This window comes from Tamandua tetradactyla, chromosome 13, assembly GCF_023851605.1.
Source record: "Tamandua tetradactyla isolate mTamTet1 chromosome 13, mTamTet1.pri, whole genome shotgun sequence".
NCBI classification, from domain to species: Eukaryota; Metazoa; Chordata; class Mammalia; order Pilosa; family Myrmecophagidae; genus Tamandua; species Tamandua tetradactyla.
The window spans coordinates 64,555,045-64,573,215 of NC_135339.1; the positions used below are offsets into that span (position 1 = coordinate 64,555,045).

General features: G+C 55.3%; 1 protein-coding gene across 1 annotated transcript; it reads left to right on the top strand.

Annotated features, from left to right (window-relative positions):
* The first annotated feature begins 227 nt into the window (after positions 1-227).
* TRIM8 (tripartite motif containing 8) lies at positions 228-14,446 on the top strand. The gene is made up of 6 exons (XM_077125880.1): positions 228-2,790; positions 10,853-10,948; positions 11,258-11,491; positions 12,267-12,298; positions 12,429-12,544; positions 12,879-14,446. Exons 1-6 carry the CDS (start codon positions 2,221-2,223, stop codon positions 13,484-13,486), a joined length of 1,656 nt encoding a protein of 551 aa, XP_076981995.1. The 5' UTR covers positions 228-2,220; the 3' UTR covers positions 13,487-14,446.
* The last annotated feature ends 3,725 nt before the right edge of the window (positions 14,447-18,171 follow it).

Here is an 18,171-nt window from a genome sequence, read left to right on the forward strand (position 1 = left end):
AGCCCTGGAGCCTGGCTCGCCGCAACCCACTATCCGCCCGCGTCCCCACCCTGCCCGCTGTACTCTGCTCCGGGCCCATTGTATTCCCCGCGGCTGCGGACTCTGGGGCCAGACCGAGGCGGGAGGATCCGGGAGACCTTGTGCGCCCGTCCAGCCGGTCCCAGGGGCCGGAGCCCCTCCCCTGCCCGCCCTCGCAGCAGCGCGGCAGCGGCGAGGGCGCCCTTCCCTCCCCGCGGAGGGGGCAGACTGGAGGGCTGCAGGGACGCACCCCCCCACACACACACACACACGTCGAGCCCCGGCGGCGAACACCTCCCGCCCCCCGCGAGCCCCTCCTGTGGGGAGGAAGAGCCGGAGCCTGAGCGAGCCGAGGCAGGAAAAGGCAGCCGCGGACTGCCCGGCCCGCCGATCATTTTTATTATTGAGATTATTATTAAAAGGGGGCGGGAGCTCAGGAGGCAGGGGAGGGGGCTAGAGACGCAGCTATTTTTATTAAACAGATTATTCCTGAAGTAGTAATAATACGCGCAAGATGGCTGAAGGTGGCTGTGATGAGAGTGTTGGGGTTGGGTTTTTTCTTCCTCTTTTTTTCTTTCTTTTAATCTGAGGATAAAGCTCTGAGGCGACGGCCGCTGCGGAGACCCTGCCCGGAGTGCCCTCCCCTCAGTTGAGAAGCAGCGGGTAGAAGAACGGACCCACCGACGGAGCGACGGGCGCAGGCCCGCCCCGGACGCGTCGCCTGGACAGCAGCCCGGGGCCGCGGGCGCTCGCCTTTCCGCCGACTTCTTTGAATTCTAATCTTTTTTTTTGGAAAGGACCGGGGTGGGTGGAGCAGAGGTGGAGAGAAATCGGGACTTGGCATTTTCTCCCCTCTCTCTTCTAATTTGCCGGATGCCTCCAGCCCTCCCCTAAAAAAAAAAAAAAAAAGAAAGAAAAAAAGAAAGAAAGAAAGAAAAAAAAAAGAAAACCCAAACGTTGCAGGACCCTCGGGCGAGCGCACCCAGATACCCGGCCGCCGCCGCCAGAAGCCCAAGATGGCTGGGCGCTGAGGGAGGCAGCCCGTTCGGCCCTGCCACCGCAGGCTGGTTGCGACCGCAGCCCGGAGCCTTCCAGGCCAGAGCAGAGGCCGAGAAGAAAAGAAAGTGGGGGGGGGAGGGGGCCGAGGTGGCTAAGAGGGAGGGCCGGGGCGGGGGGAGGGGAGGGCCGGGAGCCGAGCCTCCTGTTCATTAGCAGTTGAGAAAAATTCCTTTCTAGTTTGATCAATCCTTGTTTTCCTCGGCAGAGCCGAGGCGCCCGCCCAGCGCGGAGACGGAGAGTGGGGTCTCTCCGCGGCGGGGGCGTACGGCGCGGGGCCTCGCGGGAACGCAGAAGTACCGACGAGGGGGTCAAGCCAGAGGACCTCCGGGGCTGCTTCCTCCCTCCATTTGTTTTTTTTTTTTTTCCCCACTTCTCTCCCTCCCCCTTCCGTTTCTATTTGTGAAGGGAGGAGGAAGGCAGAGGCGGGCTGGTGTCTCTGGCCGGGGACTGGAATTTCATCTGAATGACTGCCCCTGCGCGCACGCAGCGCCCCGGAGTCGGCCCGCCTGCGCTCCGCACCTCGCACCCGAGGACTGCCTACCACCCGGGGTGCGTCCGCGCCACAGCTCAGGGGCCGCCGGCTCGCCTCACCCGTCCCGTCCGGGTCTAGCCAGCCTCGGCGCGGTCGCACTCGCTTCCCCCAGCCTCTCGGACTCCGGAGGAGGCGAGGGAGGCGCGGCGCGGGCGAGCCGGGAGGGAGCACCAACGCCGTCGCTGTCGCTAGAGGAAGTGTGCGGCTCCCGGGCTCTGTCCGCCTTGGGGCGCGCCCCAATGTCAGCGACGGGGCCGAGCGCAGGCCGCGGTCCGTCGCTACCCTAGCCGCGCCGACGGGGAGGCGGTCTCTTATATGGAATTTGGACCCCGGCTCTCCCCATCAGGGCTGGTGCCCCGGCCCTGGCGCAGTCCGCAGCCTCCCGCTAAACGCTCGGGCGGAGGAGGAGACGCAGCCGGCTACGCGCGCGGCGGGAGGACCGAAGCTCCCTCCTCGGGGGGGCGGGCGCACGGAAGGCTCTGGTGACTGGGCAACTGTCGGGGCTGGCTGGGGCCGGAGCTCGGGGCTCGGTGGATCTACAACTGAACCGGACGGACTCCCAGGGCTGCGCAGTTGGGGAGGCCTTCTCAGGTCCCCTGCCCGCAGCCGCCATGGCGGAGAATTGGAAGAACTGCTTCGAGGAGGAGCTTATCTGCCCTATCTGCCTGCACGTCTTCGTGGAGCCGGTGCAGCTGCCGTGCAAACATAACTTCTGCCGGGGTTGCATCGGTGAGGCGTGGGCAAAGGACAGCGGTCTGGTGCGCTGCCCGGAGTGCAACCAGGCCTACAACCAGAAGCCGGGCCTAGAGAAGAATCTGAAGCTCACCAACATCGTGGAGAAGTTCAACGCCTTGCACGTGGAGAAGCCGCCGGCGGCGCTGCATTGCGTGTTCTGCCGCCGCGGCCCCCCGCTGCCCGCGCAGAAGGTCTGCCTGCGCTGCGAGGCGCCCTGCTGCCAGTCCCACGTGCAGACGCACCTGCAGCAGCCCTCCACCGCCCGCGGGCACCTCCTTGTGGAGGCGGACGACGTGCGGGCCTGGAGCTGCCCGCAGCACAACGCCTACCGCCTTTACCATTGCGAGGCCGAGCAGGTGGCTGTATGCCAGTACTGCTGCTACTACAGCGGCGCGCATCAGGGACACTCGGTGTGCGACGTGGAGATCCGGAGGAATGAGATCCGGGCAAGTACCCTACACATACACAGAACACACACACACACACACACACACACACACAGACACACACACAACCTTCCTGCCTGGGTATCTGTGTCCACGCATGGGGACCGAGCCAGCTTTGTGACATCAGGCTAGAGGTCCTCTTCCAGACTCTTCTACTTTGAAAGTTTGGAGACAGGGTCCTGGGTAGAAGGGTTCCCTGTAACCACTCAAACCGTTCCGGCACCTGTGCTTATAGGGTCCATCTTGAGTCATTTGTAGAATTGGGGTGTGGGGTTGTCAAGAGTAGAGTTTGGGTGTTGCTTTTCTGTGTTGTGTAGCTCCCTCCCCTAGTGTTTTTTCTGTAGGCCCTATGGGAAGTCACCAAGGCAGTGACCCCAGTCCTCCTTCCCCAGCTGCTGTTTATGTAATGAGTGTCCTGGTGCTGCTGCTGTGGCTGACATGATCCATGATGCTGGCATACCAATGAGGAAGTAAACAAAAGCAGCCATGTTAGTTTCAAGCTCTACTGGAAACACGTTGGGGGAGGGGGGCTTCTGGAGGGAGAGCAGAACTTGGGGTATCTAAGTGGACAAGGCCTGCTAAGGCCAGCAGAGTCTCAGACAGTATCCCGCAGCCATCAGGATTATTCCCAATAGCCGGCTCTCTGTGTGTAAGACTCCCTGCCCTCTGTGTGTCAGTGCATATTGCAGGCGGCTGCATGAACAAATCCTAAAGTATGTGTCTTCCATCACCCTGAACCCTCTTCTCCCAACCCAGCCCTCTGTCACCAGCCCTCCCACATTTGGGGAGGGGAAGTAGAAGACAGAAAAAGAATCCTGTGGGTTTAAGGTTGAGCCGCCTTGAAATCTGGTTTCAGGCAGCTGGCTCCCCTGGGCTGCCGGCAGGGTGATTACGGAACCACATCCCCTCCCATTGTATACACCCTGCAGCAGTGGCCAATGTCAAAACCTCCTTCCCCCTCAGGCCTCTGGGCCTGGCTTTGGGAGCTGGACTGAGGCAATACTTCCTTCCCAGTCAGTTGAGGGGGGCTCCTAGGTCCCTCCCTGGTCCCCAGGCTTTCAGGGTTGAGTCATACCAGAAGGAAGGGGGTTGGCCTGAGACTGTCTGAGCAATCTTGGAAGCCCCAGCTTGGGGCCTGGGGGCAAGCTTGGGCTTTGGTAGGGCTGGGAGTGTTTATGGGTGGGGGCTCCCAGAGGCTAGTTGAGGTCATTGGAGAGCTTGGGTATGAGGAAGCTCTGATCAGGGGATGGTTGTAGATGGGGATTGTTTCCTGTGGGGGGACCAGTCAGAATGAGTCACAGACACATACAACCAACAAAAGGCAGGAGGGCCGCCACAGGCTGAGGGTGGGGATAACAAATAAAATTTGCTGTATAATTAGTTTCCAATTGGATGGGCTAGTTTTCTCAGAAAGTATGGGGGAAAGGAGAGAGAATCCACCATATACACAAACACACATGGATTGGAAAGGCAGAGGCCTAGGGGAAATGGATGAACCCCTGGTGTCCTCCACCTCTCTACCCCCCATTCAGGGCAGGCAAAGCCCTGACTTTTCCCAGTTTGGGGAAACTGCTGCTATTAATAAAGATAGACTGGGGGAGGAGGCTGGGAAAAGTGCAGAGGCAGGAAAAAGGCGGGCCGTCCTTTGCTCTGTCCTGGGATTGGCAGCAGAAAATGAGGGGAGGGGAAAGGGATGTGACTGAAAGGGACAGAAGAGGGGCCGCATCCCAGGGTGATGAGCATATGTGTACCTATATCCATGGTTGTGATCTTAGCTGTATCTGAGTGCTGGGGTGTGTGTTTAATTGGGGTAGGGGAGAAACATAATTGTGCTTGACTTGGTAGTAGGAGGGTATCTTTAGGTGTGTTTGTCTCCCTGATTGAGTCTCCTTGAGGCTGTCTTGTTTACCCTTAAATGCACCTGTCTTTGCCTGTATAATTGGGGGTGGGGGGGTAGCACATGCATGCAGATTATAGTCTGGGGTTCCCACCAGCAGACCCCAGAATCCTTGGGTTCTTGGCAGGAACCGGTTGGAGGCAGGCACTGAACTTGTTCAGTGTTTATGTTCCAGTCTGGTATGGGCTGGTTCAGAATGAGTGAGTTGCACCGGAGCGAGATGTGCAATTCTGTGCACTCAGCATCTGTGCTTGTACTCAGCAGCCTGAGTCTCATCTTCCTCCAGGCTCCCCTACCCCAGGCCCTCTGGGTTCTTTCTGGGGCCACAGGGCACTGGGGATAGAAACCCTTCAATAGGCCAGTGTCACTCAAGGGTAAGTTTGACTTACTGAATGTTGGGGGAGGAGGCCGCAAACGGAGGAACCCTCTATCTACAACTCTCCAGCAGCTCTAGCCAGACCGGGGGAGGGGCCTTTACCTTGGCCATTTTTCCCCTGCAGGAGGAAGTCTGTCTTAAAGGGCCTCTGTTGGTGTGGTGGATGAGAGCAGCAGAATTTTCCAGGATAGGAGCAGAAGCTTGGAGATCTGGCACGTGCCTTAAAATACCATTCTGTTTCTCATGCTTCCTCTTCTGCCCTCCCAGGGGGCTGCTGAAATGCCCTCTCTGCTAGAAATAGGAAACCCTGACTAACCCCTCCCTGGCAGTCCCCACTGGCATGTGCACATGGACATGCTGCCTGGAGCAGGGGCCCAGCAGGGAGGCAAAGGCAAGCAGGTCTTCTGTACAGGCAGTTGCTCCACTCTGCCCTTGGGAAGCAGTGTGGGCCATACTGCCCTGAGGTGGAGTAGGCAGAGGCTGAGGCTGGGCTGCCCACTGGGCAGGCTCCAGAGAACATCTCTGAACATGTCTAGATCCTAAATGTCTGGCTGTGGAAAGCCTAAGACTGGGACTTCCAGGTGGGCTCAGGCCTGGCAGCCCAGGATGATCAAACCACTTTCTAGCCCCCAGCCTCCAGTTCAGGGGCTTATATAAGCAACAGAGGATTGGTAAGGGTGGGGAACACCCCTTATCTCATGGAAAGAAGACCTAAAGAAGCCTAATTGTGTGTGTGAGGGACTGTGCAGGGTGTGTTTGTGCGGTCATGGTGGTGTGTCTGAGTCATCCTTAGGGCCCCAGATGGAGGCCTCTCTGCTGACATTGCCAGGACCCCATTCCTTGCATTCTCAGAGGTTCATAGTAGAGAAGAGTGTTCTCTGGGGAGGGGGTCCCACTGCCTGAGCCACTTAGGGGCTACTGCTGCGTGGGGTGAGTTCACATTGCCCCTGTGTGGAGGAGTTGCACTGGGAGCTAGGAGAGAACCCTGGGTCTCCACTGCCATGTTTCTGTCTCTGTGTGGGCTATGGGAGGGAGAGCTGCCCTTGCCCGGCCATGCCGGATGGGAAGAACCTGACTCAGGGGTACAGACCATTCTCCTGAGGCCTAAGGCAGAGTTGGGAGCTAGGGTAGGAAGGCTGTGTGCCTGGGAGGATCATGGGGAGCTACTCTTTCTTTAACCATCCCAAATCTGTGTGGAAGTTGGACTGGCATGGCCTTGGCCCTTGGGCCCTGAGAGGAGCCTCAGGCAAAGACCCAGCCCCCACCCCTCGGTCTCCACCCCAGGATCCTGCTGACACAGCCCAGCTCCTGTCCTGCATGCCCTATTGATTGCTCTGCCTCCTGCAGCTCTGGGTGGTGCATCCATGTCTATCAGCAGGTGTGTGTGTGTGTTTCTCTCTGCATGTATGTAGCCAGGGTGTCTGGGTTGTGTATCTCAATGTGACTAGCTTTTTGTTTCTCAAATATATATCTCTGGAAAGGTACAATGTGAGTAACTGACTGAATTATATGGTTGTGTGGTCAGGAAGGGATGTGTTGCGTGCATGTGTGTGTGTGTGTGTATATATATGTTGGAGAGAGAAAAGGGTGTCTACCTGTCGTGCTTACAGTGTACCTGTGAATGGAAGTGAGCTTGCATGCGTGACTGTTAGCACAACTGTGCTAGTGTGAGTCTCTGCTCACAGTGATGGTTATTTGGTGGCTGTGAGTCTGTGCCAAGGACATGAGACTTTCTCAACTGCTGGGATTGTTGGGTAGGGAAGGGGATGATGAGATTCTCCTTATGGGGTGCTTATTGCTCGTGGGGGGTTGGAGGTAGATGCTGGGATGGATCCTGCGATGTGGTATGGGAGGCAACCTGGATAGGCACTGGAAGTGGGGGAAGCCCAGCTTGGGCCACCGCCCTGGGCTGAGCAGGCAGGGCTTGGCCGGCCTCGGCCCTGGTTCTGGGAAAGCTTTCCTTCCCGGCTGGCCTGGCATTCAAACCCAGACAAAGGGGGGCTTTCTCTCTCTCCTCTTTGTTCTGCTGCCCCAGAGCACTGCTCTCTGCATGGCAAAAGCTGATTCTGTTCTACAGCTGGGAAACCTCTCTGGGGTCTGCTGAGGCTGCCTCCGAGGTGCTGCCTCTCCCCTTTCCCAGGCTCCCCCCACCCCCACTCCCTCCATAGACACCTCTCTCTGGCTGTGTGGTTTTCCAGCCTGGGGACAACATGGTAACCCAAGGCAGGGGCTAAGGCATGGAAAGGGGAGATTTACTGAGAGAAGGGGAAAGTGCTGTAGGCCCCAGGGAGAGAGGAGGCTAATGTAAACCTGGATTAGATGGGGGAGTTGGGAGGGAGTAAGGGGGTTGGCAGCTACAGAGGAGGTTGAGAAGCAGTGGTTCTGAGCAAGGGCTGCAGCTAGGGCTGGGGCTGGCCTGTGGGTCATCTGGGCATGAGCTTGAGCAGAAGAGAGGCTGCTAGAGCCTGTCCTGGTCTTGTCTCAAAACCTAAGGCCTACTTCTGCCCCAGTCTGTGGGGTCTTGTTCCCTTCTGACCTTGCTTCTCCTCAACCTTGACTTGATGGTTTTCTTATCAATATTTCTTAACTTTCATACAGCCCAGTGTCCCATGGCTTCATCCCATCTGCTTAGTCCTGTCCGGCAACAAAAATGCCAGCTGGACCTGGCCAGTCTAGAATGAGCGACAGGTATGAGCTGCAGGATGCTCTGGGGCCTTAGAGGGATGGGAATGGAATACCTCCAAGCCTTCTTGAAGCTTTTGCCCTTACTGGCCTAGGAGCATACCATGGAAGGCCCAAGGCCCCAAGAGGCATGGCAAGGTGAGCAGGTGCTGCCTGGGCCGGGGACTACTGAAGGAGGCTGGGCTCCACGTTGTTCCTCCCTCTCCACCCCCACTGGAGGCCTGATCCCTGGGCCTGGCACTTCAAGCATTGTTTTGAGTCTAGACCATGGTTCTCCCATGCGTACTTGAGGTACACCCCGGTCCAGGTGACTCCCCATGGGCTGGGAGCAACTTGGTAAGGCACTCCCCATCCCCTGATTTGAGCTGGGAAATCTGGTTCCACTTTACCTGTAGCCTTTTCCTAGGTAGGAAATGGGACCTCACAATTCTCACCCTGTAGAGGCAGGCTTGGGGTTGGGGTGGAAAGGAGGCTGCTGTTAGTTGGTTGGGTTCAGACTTTGCTTCCTCTGCTCCTCTTCCTCCAGCGGTTCAATGAGTAGGTCGTTCTGCAGAATTGGGGTGGGGGGGTAATGAAAGGGCCGCAGGTAGGCATTTCCCTCTTTCCCTCCAGTTTCCTTGTGTGGCAGGAACAGTATCTCTTGCCTGCCCTCCCCATTCCCTACCCCTGCAGCAGAGACAGCAGCCCAAGGCCTCTAATTGGGGGAGGAGAAATGAAAGCCCTCTATCCAATAGGGAGTGTGGGCCCCTGCCTTTGCTAGGCCTGGACTGGGGTCCCTGAAGCCTAAGAGAAGACATAGCAGGATCACAGGGCATAAGTGCCACCAGGGAAGGCTCTGAGAGAGCCTGAGATATGGTAGAGGGAAGGGGTGGAGCCCTATTCTCAGAACTGGGCAGAAATTGACTGCTCTCAGGGGTCAGCCAGGAACCCCCTGGGGCTCTCCCAGCGCCTCAGCAGGGGGCTTCCCACTAACTTGGAGGGTGGGACTTGAACAGCTCCAATTCCTGTGTTCTGAGGGAAATTCAGCTTGGAACCTGGGACTGCCTCTTTCCTGCCCTCCACCCAAATTTTATTTTCAGACTCCTCTGTCTGGTAGATCCCAGTGCCTGGTAGACTGGGCTGGACCCTGGAGCCCTTTTGAAAGGACTAAGTGCTGCTAGGAGCAGAATCTTCTGGTCTAGTTCTTAGAGCACCTGTCCTGGGTGACTGAAAGGCCAAGTTTGGTGGGAGAAATTCCTCAGGTATCCCCAGCTTCGAATCTGAGAGCCTTGCCCCCTACTTCCTCCTACCCCCAGGGCCCTGAGTCTTTTTTTCTAGGATAGCCACCACCACAAAATGGGAGCTGGCTGAATGCTCTTGCTGGCCTTGGTTTCAAAATATGTTAAATGGGTTGGTTGGAATGGAAAAGGGATCAGTGATAGCTTGTCTTTGGAAAGACAGTGGGTGTGGCTGGAAGTGGGGCTCTTAGAGTCAAACTTGAGGGTAACTCTGAGACCCCCACAGAGGAAAAAAGAGTACCCCTCTTTGCTGAGAAGACACTTACTGTGAACGACACTCTGAGCAGTCTGCTTCACAGATTGTGCTATACTGGGCACCTCCAGGGTGCACAGGCCTCTGAGTGGTCTAGCTGGGAAAGGAGGAGGAGGAAGACAGTAGTAAAGCCCTGTTTTCAAGAGGCCTCAAGTTTTGTGAGGAAATCGGACCATGGCAGGCGCAGACAATTACATGACGTCAGAGCAGTGCTGTTTGGCAGAACTTTCTGCAATGATGGTAACATTTTGTATCCATGGTGTCCAGTATGGTAGCCACTAGCTTGTGTGGCTATTGAGCATTTGAAATGAGTCTGGCATAATTGAGGAACTGGTGTTTAATTTAATTTATTTTAATTAACGTAAATTTACCCAAATGTCATTAGTGGGCACCATATCAGACAGTGTAATCCAAGGGAGGGCAGCATGTGCCAGCCTCACTATGTGGTCGATGGGGTGGGATCTACGCGACTCAGAGCAGGGGCCGTAGAATGCTTTCTAGAGGAATGGGGACTTAAGTTGGGGTTTTGAAAGATGGGCAAGAGGAAGGAAGAGGCACTGTGGGCTGCAGAAAAACATGAACAGAGTCCGGGGAGTTAAAACAGAATGTTGAGAACAGGACATCATACCACCTGGCTGGGAGAGTCAAGTTGTAAGAGCATCTTAATTGCCATGCTAAAGTATTTGAAAGGAGCTGTCATTGAGGGTTCTTGAGCAGGGGAGTGACCCTGTTATGAAGAGGTATGTCTGGAGGATGACCAGATGGCTCGAGCAGTTGGGCTGGGCAAGGCTTGAAGGAGAAGGGTCTATGGATGGGATTAAGAAGTGAGAAGAGCAGCTTGGTTCAGCACCTTCCAGCAGAATGGCCTAAGGCCTTAGGAGAGCCATAATCTCCCTGGGTGGATCCAACTGAGGAGTTGAGGGAGTTAGGAAGGACTCCAGAGGCCTAGCTCTCAATGTCAAGCTCAATGGAGGGAGTGGCTGGCTTGAGGCCCCTAGTGTGGGGCAAGTGGATGGTGAGCCGTAGGACATCTGTGACCTTGGCAATAGATTGCTTGACTCTCTGTATCCCAGGGTGCTCATATCTAAGGTGGGGCTCCCCGGAGAGAAGCAGCATGGCTTAAATTATATCAGACCCTGCTACTAGATCACCTGGGTTTGTATCCCAGTTTGCCACCTACTAGCTGTGTGACTTTGGACAAATTACTTAGCCTCTCTGGGCCTCAGTTTCCTCTTTGAGGGTATTAATAGTACCTATCTCATAGCATTACTGGGATGATTAGATAAGTCAATGCAGGAAAAGTGCTTAGGACAGAGGCTGGCCTGACCCTACCCTCATGGTTTAAGTATGTGTGGGAATCTATTCCAGGCTTCCTGTAACTGGGGTCAGAGGCTGGCCAGACAGCTGTCATTAGGCCTCTGGGATTGCATGGGGGTCAGAAGGAGTTGGGTGGCAGAGATTTTAGGCCATCTGTAGCATAAATCTGTTCTGTCGAGGGAGAGTACTGTTCACCCATTCTTGGGAAGGGATAGAGCCACAGCCCCTTCTCTGAAGCCCCTACCCCAACTTCCCTACAGAAGATGCTGATGAAGCAGCAGGACCGGCTGGAGGAGCGAGAGCAGGACATTGAGGACCAGCTATACAAACTCGAGTCAGACAAGCGCCTGGTGGAGGTAGCTAAGCCCAAGCTGGTGGTATAGGGTGGGGGCGGCTTGGGTGCAAGGCCTTGAAGTAGTTCCTTATTAAGGATCTGTGGTCAGTTTGTGCCAGTCATTCAGTGAACCCACGGGGGCCGGGGGTGGAGCATAGAGCCCTGGGCTACCCAGTTGGGAATTGGCAGATCAGACCTTGCCCTTAGGAGTCTGGGGCAGCCTGTGGACTTGCAGTCCTAGACAGCCATCCAGGTTTTGAGACAGGCAGGAGCAACAGCCAGAGTTCCCCAGTGCTCACTTGTCCATCTACTCTTTCCCCTGGGCCTGCAGGAGAAGGTGAGCCAACTGAAGGAGGAGGTGCGACTGCAGTACGAGAAGCTGCACCAGCTCCTTGACGAGGACCTGCGGCAGACAGTGGAGGTCCTGGACAAGGCCCAGGCCAAGTTCTGCAGTGAGAACGCGGCGCAGGCGCTGCACCTTGGTGAGCGCATGCAGGAAGCCAAGAAGCTCCTCGGTTCCCTGCAGCTGCTCTTTGACAAGACTGAGGATGTCAGCTTCATGAAGGTGGGCTGGGGCCCAGGCTGGGCTGGTGGGACCCAGGGGTTGTTTTCAAATGAGGGTCTGCCTTTCTCTGCTCCCCTCCATAATGTCCTACAATAGTATGCTCACATGTCCTTGGCTTTGGAGCCAGTCTACATGGATTCAAATCCCACTCCTGCTCTTTCTGGCTACAAAGCCAGACTTTGGGAAAGTCACATATTCTCCATATATCTTATGGGAATGATAATAAGATCACCTATCCTTGATGTACAATTCCAAATTTTAAAAGTCTCTGAAAACTTAAAAAAAAAAAGATAATGCAACTCATTTAACGGCAAAAACTTACCTGAACTGATGTTGGACAGTTTATGGTCTTTATTTATCTCTCTTTGTGTGATTATTCAAATATTTTGTTGCAGAAATGTTGATGGATTATATTGTGCTCTTTAGGTCCTGCTGGGTGTGATATGCAATATCACCATATTTTCCTTCAAAATCCAAAAAATTCCAAATTCTAAAATGCATCTGGCTCCACAGATTTCAGATAAAGATGTGGAACCCACCTCTTGGCTACTTGTGTGGATGAAACAGGATGCACAGAAAGCATATAATAAATGCTCAATAAATACTAGCTATTTTTACTTTCTAACAGTGGTGAGCCCCATCCCCCATCTTGCCCTATGCTAGCCAGAATCAGATGCTCGGCTCTGCCTGGGGAGAGGGAGGATGGTGGCAGCTTTCTTCTTCCCATCTCTTCTTGCTGCCTTTTCCTCTGACTGATGCTGTTTTCTCCCCTCAGAACACCAAGTCTGTGAAAATCCTAATGGACAGGTGAGCACATGGACCTTGACCCTCAGGGGAACACATCTGGGGGAGACAGGGAGGCTAAGTCCACGGGGGAGGTAGGGCGGGCTCACCGGTGACACCTCCTCACAGCAGATGCCCCGTCCACTGCCCCCAGGACCCAGAACTGCACAGGCAGCAGCCTTTCTCCCCCTAAGATTGGCCACCTGAACTCCAAGCTCTTCCTGAATGAGGTTGCCAAGAAGGAGAAGCAACTGCGGAAGATGCTAGAAGGTGAGGGTGGGGTCCTCAGTAGAAGGGAGAGAGCTCTATGGGGAGGGGGTAAATGCCAGAGCCTTCCCTCCGACAGACAGTATGACCCAGTTAGGTAGAACTTTATTCATATCCTGACGTTGCTATTTCTTGGGCAAGTGGCATACAACCTCAGTTTCTTCAGCTGTAAAATGGGAATAAGAGTATCTACCTCTTGGAATAGTGAACTTTGGCCGAGGTGTGATGCCTGATGTAACGTACCTGGTTCTATAGATGTATAAGTTCCTCAGGGGAGAGGAGGCCTGGGTTGCTTAGGGTGGGAGCTTTGGCGACTTTTGCCCCAACCTCTCCACAGGCCCCTTCAGCACACCGGTGCCCTTCCTGCAGAGTGTCCCACTGTACCCTTGTGGCGTGAACAGCTCTGGGGCAGAAAAGCGCAAGCACTCAACAGCCTTCCCTGAGGCCAGTTTCCTAGAGACGTCATCGGGCCCTGTGGGCAGCCAGTTTGGGGCGGCGGGCACAGCCAGCGGCGAGGGCCAGTCTGGGCAGCCCCTGGGGCCCTGCAGCTCCACGCAGCACTTGGTGGCCCTGCCGGGCGGCGCCCAACCAGTGCACTCAAGTCCCGTGTTCCCCCCATCACAGTATCCCAATGGCTCTGCCGCCCAGCAGCCCATGCTCCCCCAGTACGGCGGCCGCAAGATTCTCGTCTGTTCTGTGGACAACTGTTACTGTTCTTCCGTGGCCAACCATGGCGGCCACCAGCCCTATCCCCGTTCCGGCCACTTCCCCTGGACAGTACCCTCGCAGGAGTACTCACACCCGCTTCCACCCACACCCTCGGTCCCCCAGTCCCTTCCCGGCCTAGCTGTCAGAGACTGGCTCGACGCCTCCCAGCAACCTGGCCACCAGGATTTCTACAGGGTGTATGGGCAGCCGTCCACCAAACACTACGTGACCAGCTAACGCCATGCGGGCGGCAGGGTGCTGGGGAATCTTCCCCCCAAGCCCCTGGAGGCTCGGGAATTATGCATCCAGAGACCTACCCTCTTATCTTCCTCTCCTCCCTCCCTTCCTCCTTCCATTCCCCCAGGTTTTTTCTTTTGGGTTTTGTTTTGTTTTTGAATTTTTTTTTTTTATGAATCTCCTGGATGCAGAGGTGACAGCAGGAGCTGGTCCGAGCTGGGGCCACAGGTGGCCCTGGAGTTGGGAAGTTGTCTGTTTCAAGGCTCTGATCTCTCTCTCTCTCTCTCCCCCTCTCTCGCCCCTTCCCTCCTTCTGTTTCTCCCACTCCTTCACCTTCAAACCCCCTTGGCTGGAACAAGCCTCAGTTTTCCCTAAAGCCTTGGGGGCCTCCAACCCCTCACCCCATCCTGGGAGGAAGGACCAGTGCCCACTGGCCTGTTTCTCTCCTTGTTTTTCTTTTGGGCGGTTTGATCACTGAGTAAGGAATGACCTGTAGATTGTGGGACTTTTTTTTTTATTTTAAACCAAGAATGATTTTTCCTTCCTTCTCATCATCCTCCCAGAGTTCAAAGGCTGCTTCTCAAGCAGCTTTTGGCATCTTCAGCCTCAAAGTGGTATCTTTTAAAGACAGGAACCCCATGTCCAGGAAAGGGGAAAAGGAACTTTGCCAATAATAGTGACCACAGCAAAAGCAATTAATAATATTAATAATAATAAAGAGAAATTGAAAAAATAATGAAATAAAAAAACACAACATCACGCCCTTGTTGAGGTCAGCAGGGGAGGAGGGGCTGCCCCTAGTTGGTTCTTTGCCTGGATTTTGACACAGCAACTTCCTGTAGTGAGCACTTTGTATGAATCGTCGACTTCCTGTTCTCAAGGTGCAGGTATTTATTCTGTATTCTGTCTAGAGCACACACCAAAATCCAAACTTCTAATAAACATGATGGCGCAGTCCCACTCCCTGCCTCGCCTCTTATCCCCCACTCTCTCAGGTCTGGGGTCTTCAGGCCTTGGTATAGGGAAGGGTCTTCCAGGGACAGAAGCCCGTGCCCTCTTTGCTTTGATTCTGCATTGTGGGGTCTAGTCAGGTCCAAGCCTGTGAGTGTAAATCTGAGGCCTTGGCTTCGTGTGACTCTTTCAGGCCTGGTCCTATCCTGCAAGAGACTGGTACTCTTTGAGGTCCTGCTAATGTGCTATTGGCAAAGACAAAGGACAAACATCTTCACAAAATTTACCTCTTTCGATCCACAAATATTTCTTGAGCACAAAGTGCCAGGCACCTCAGGACTGTGGGCCTACAGGCAGGTCAGACCCTGTCCTGGAATCTAGCCAGATCTTAGCCCTGATGGGAAGAGGGGAGGGACCACTCAGCCCCGCCAGTCTTTTGATGACTTGGGGCTCTGGGCCCTGCCCCTGAAGGTGGAGGAAGGGCAGGTAGGGGGAGTGATCACCAGTTGGGCTGCAGAGGAAACTTACCAGCCTGCTTTGGGTGCTTTGGCCCTGGGAGGGGTAGGTTAGCAAGATGAAAAAGATAACCCACCCTCAGTTCCTGTGGCAGAGTTCCTCAAAGCAAGCAACTCTGGGAACTTGTTACAAGGGCTGATTACTGAGGCCCAGCTTGGATTTGGGGAGGGTTGGTGGTGGTGGGGGGCTTGTCTTTAAAAAGGTTCTCTGATCTGTTGCTGATGTTTTGCGTGGTTCTGTCTATGTTGAAGAGCACAGAGGAGAGCCCTGCCACCCCGCCCTTCTCCCATACTTGGAGGAGGGGCAACCTTTTGCTGGGTGCCTGTTTCTCTTTACCCCTGTCTGGGCAGAATAGGGGCCTGAACATCTTTTACCCCAGGAAGCCTAGAGCAAGGCAGGGAGATTATGGGGAAGTCCCGTGCCATGAGTCCCAGGCCTCCCTGACCACTCGTCATCCTTCTTCCCAAAATAAAAATTCAGGTGGAAGGACATGGTCAGGTCTTGCCACTTGGCCAGTTGGGCTGAGTCAGACCGACTATTGGTCCTGCCAGTGTCTCTTCCTGTGGGAGTAGAAGCTGACTAAGGGTGGAGTGGACCCTTGCCTCATTGCTTCCCCTTCCCCAGCTATGACATCAGCCAGCTTGTCCCTTTCCATTTCCTTGTACCCGTTTGGGTTAAAGGAAAGGTACAGATGGGTGGAGAACCATGCTTCTCCAGCCCAGGGTGGAAGGATGCCTGGGGCAGATCCTGGTGGACAATGACAGACATTTAACTCCATTCATATCTGTTCCTGTCTTGCTATCCCTTATCTCCAGTTATCAGGAGACCTTGGATAACCCCCTGTGCAAGGAGTTGGAGGTCAAGACAAAGCTGCCCACTTTCTTACCTGCTTGGCTTAGCTTTGTTTTATCTGATAGGGGTGGGGGAAAGGGTCCTTTTCTTCGGATACATCAAATATATCAATCAGATTGAAATGTGCAGGGGGTGGGATGGGCCTGAGCCCACCCTCCAGCTTTGAAAGCCCACCCCAGACCATTAAGAGCTCAGGCACACAGCTGTAGGCCAAGCAGCCAGCTGCCCGCAGGGTGGCCTGAGGTTGCCAGACAGCCAGAGCAGCAAGGAGACACTAACCCCATCCAGCTGTCGCTGGCTTTGTAGGAGCAGCTGTCACCCACTTCCCAAAAGTGTCAGGGGCTGAGGAGGCCCAGAGACCCAAGCAGCCGCAGGACACAGGGCAGTCCCAGGAAGGCCTGCCAAGGGCCTTCCCGGCCCTGAACTGGTGTGCACACTCAGAGCCTCCCCGCACCCACAGGGTGAACGCCCTGTCCTCACACCCCCTAACCGACTCCGAGATACCAGCACTCACAACCTCCCCGCCCGGAGCGGTGCCCTCCGCCCCCTTCCCCTGAGAGGTCATCACTCCTCCCCTTTCCCGGAAGGGCTGGGTGTCCGACCCGCGGCCTCCCCTCCCCGCCTACCGGGGGCGGCAGCTCCTGGGGCCCAGATGTGCGGAGCCCACGGGAGGGGTCCGACCGCCGGGGGTTTCCTCTGCCCGCCACCCCCGCCGGCCTGAAGTCTTTCATGTCGCTGCCCTCCCCCCAGCCGCAGCCCCGGAGCCGAGCAGCTGGGCCCGCTTCCTCCGCCCCCTCCCTCAGCCTCTCTCCCAGCTGTCTTTGGGGTGGGGCCGGGCAGCTGGGAAACAGCTGCAAGACGGGGGTGAGGGGTGCTCAGCTGCCCCCCAGCAACTGCCGGAAACCGTCTCCTCGCCGAGGAGTGGGTGCAGGGGAGTCGGGAGAAGGGCGAGGCCCGGGTGAGCGGGGGGTGGCGCGGGGGGGGGGGGGGGATGGCCGGCTCCTCCGCCCCTCCCCCTGCGCATCTGGCCGGGGCAGCTGAGCGCCCGGTAGACCCCAGATCAAAGCCCCTTCCCAACTTCAAAGGGCATCCTGCGGGCGGGAGGAGGGCCGGGGCGGGCAGCGGGAACACCCTGGAGGACCGACTCCGCTGAGTCAGCGCCCCAGGCCCCACAGTCGAAGCCAGAACCCCACTTTCTCATTCTGGGTTCTTACCGGCCCTCCTCACACCCACGCGCTTAGGCCCTGTCCTGGTCACCAGGACTCTTCCTCAGATAACCTTTCTCTTCTCCTCCTTCTCAGGGTGGGGGAGAACCAATGAGCCCTTTCAGGACGGCACCTGGACCCCCACCCAGCCTCCTGTAAATTATGGGGGTCTAGACCAGCCCTTCCTAACCTAGCTCTCTAGGCCAGAAAAATAAAGGTTGTGTGTGTGCGGATCCTGGTAATGGTTCCAGTATCCTCTGAGTTCTGTTTCTTCTAGTTAGCCAGGCAACAGATGGAATTCAGGGCACCCTTGGATTGCACCTGCCCTGTACTCTGTGCTAAAGTGCTGGGGCAAGAGCCTGGGATCCAGGCTCTTCAAGGCTAAGATTCCAGAAACTTCTTTGGTGACTGAAGAGAATGGGAAGCCGATCAGAATGTGGGGACAGAGGCAGCTAAGATTCGGGGGGGCGGGGGGGCTCATGGTGAGAAGCTATGGACCTGGATCAGAAAGGGGCTGGCTTTGAGAAATTTAGCTGCTTCTTTCAGTTTGTCCCTTTCTCCCCTCAACAGTCTACCCTTTACACACACAACAAAATGTTTTGTTCCCTTCCAAAGCAGGATATACCCAGTCTCTGCCCAGCAGTGACAGAGTACTCACAATCTCAAGATGCCCACTTCCACAGTGAAAGTTCTTCCAAATAGCAAATGGAAATCTGATGGGTAGAGTTTTGGGTTCTACCATATTCTCCATGGTAGAATATAACACACTCCCAGAGTGAGTGAGAGAAGCCTTTAAGATTCCTGAAATCTTGCATTTATAGTACAGGAACCCCGCAATGAACTTTTCCCAGAGTTCTGTACTGGGGGTGCTTGATTGTTTCTTCCATGGAAGACTGATACGCTTTCATTACTGTGTGGTTAATTCCTCTCAACTGCAGCGAGTTGGGATAGTTACGGCTTCTCCTTGCACTTGATCTTCAATAATTGAGTCTTTTTGGAAGAGAACCCATCTGCTTTGTGTCACAGTTTGTTTTTCATTATTTACATTGAGGCAAGAAAAGGGTATTGTTGGGGGGGGCGATTTGTGGGTTGGTTTTCAACAGCTTGTAGAATGGGGAGTTAGAAGTGGCACACGGGTATGATCTCAAAATTGCAGGATGA

Bases quoted from the DNA above. Each gene is read 5' to 3' on its own strand.
- TRIM8 (XM_077125880.1), top strand. From the start codon at position 2,221: ATGGCGGAGAATTGGAAGAACTGCTTCGAGGAGGAGCTTATCTGCCCT. The intron at 11,492-12,266 runs GTGGGCTGGGGC...TTCTCCCCTCAG, and splicing joins AGGATGTCAGCTTCATGAAG to AACACCAAGTCTGTGAAAAT. The intron at 12,299-12,428 runs GTGAGCACATGG...CACTGCCCCCAG, and splicing joins GTGAAAATCCTAATGGACAG to GACCCAGAACTGCACAGGCA.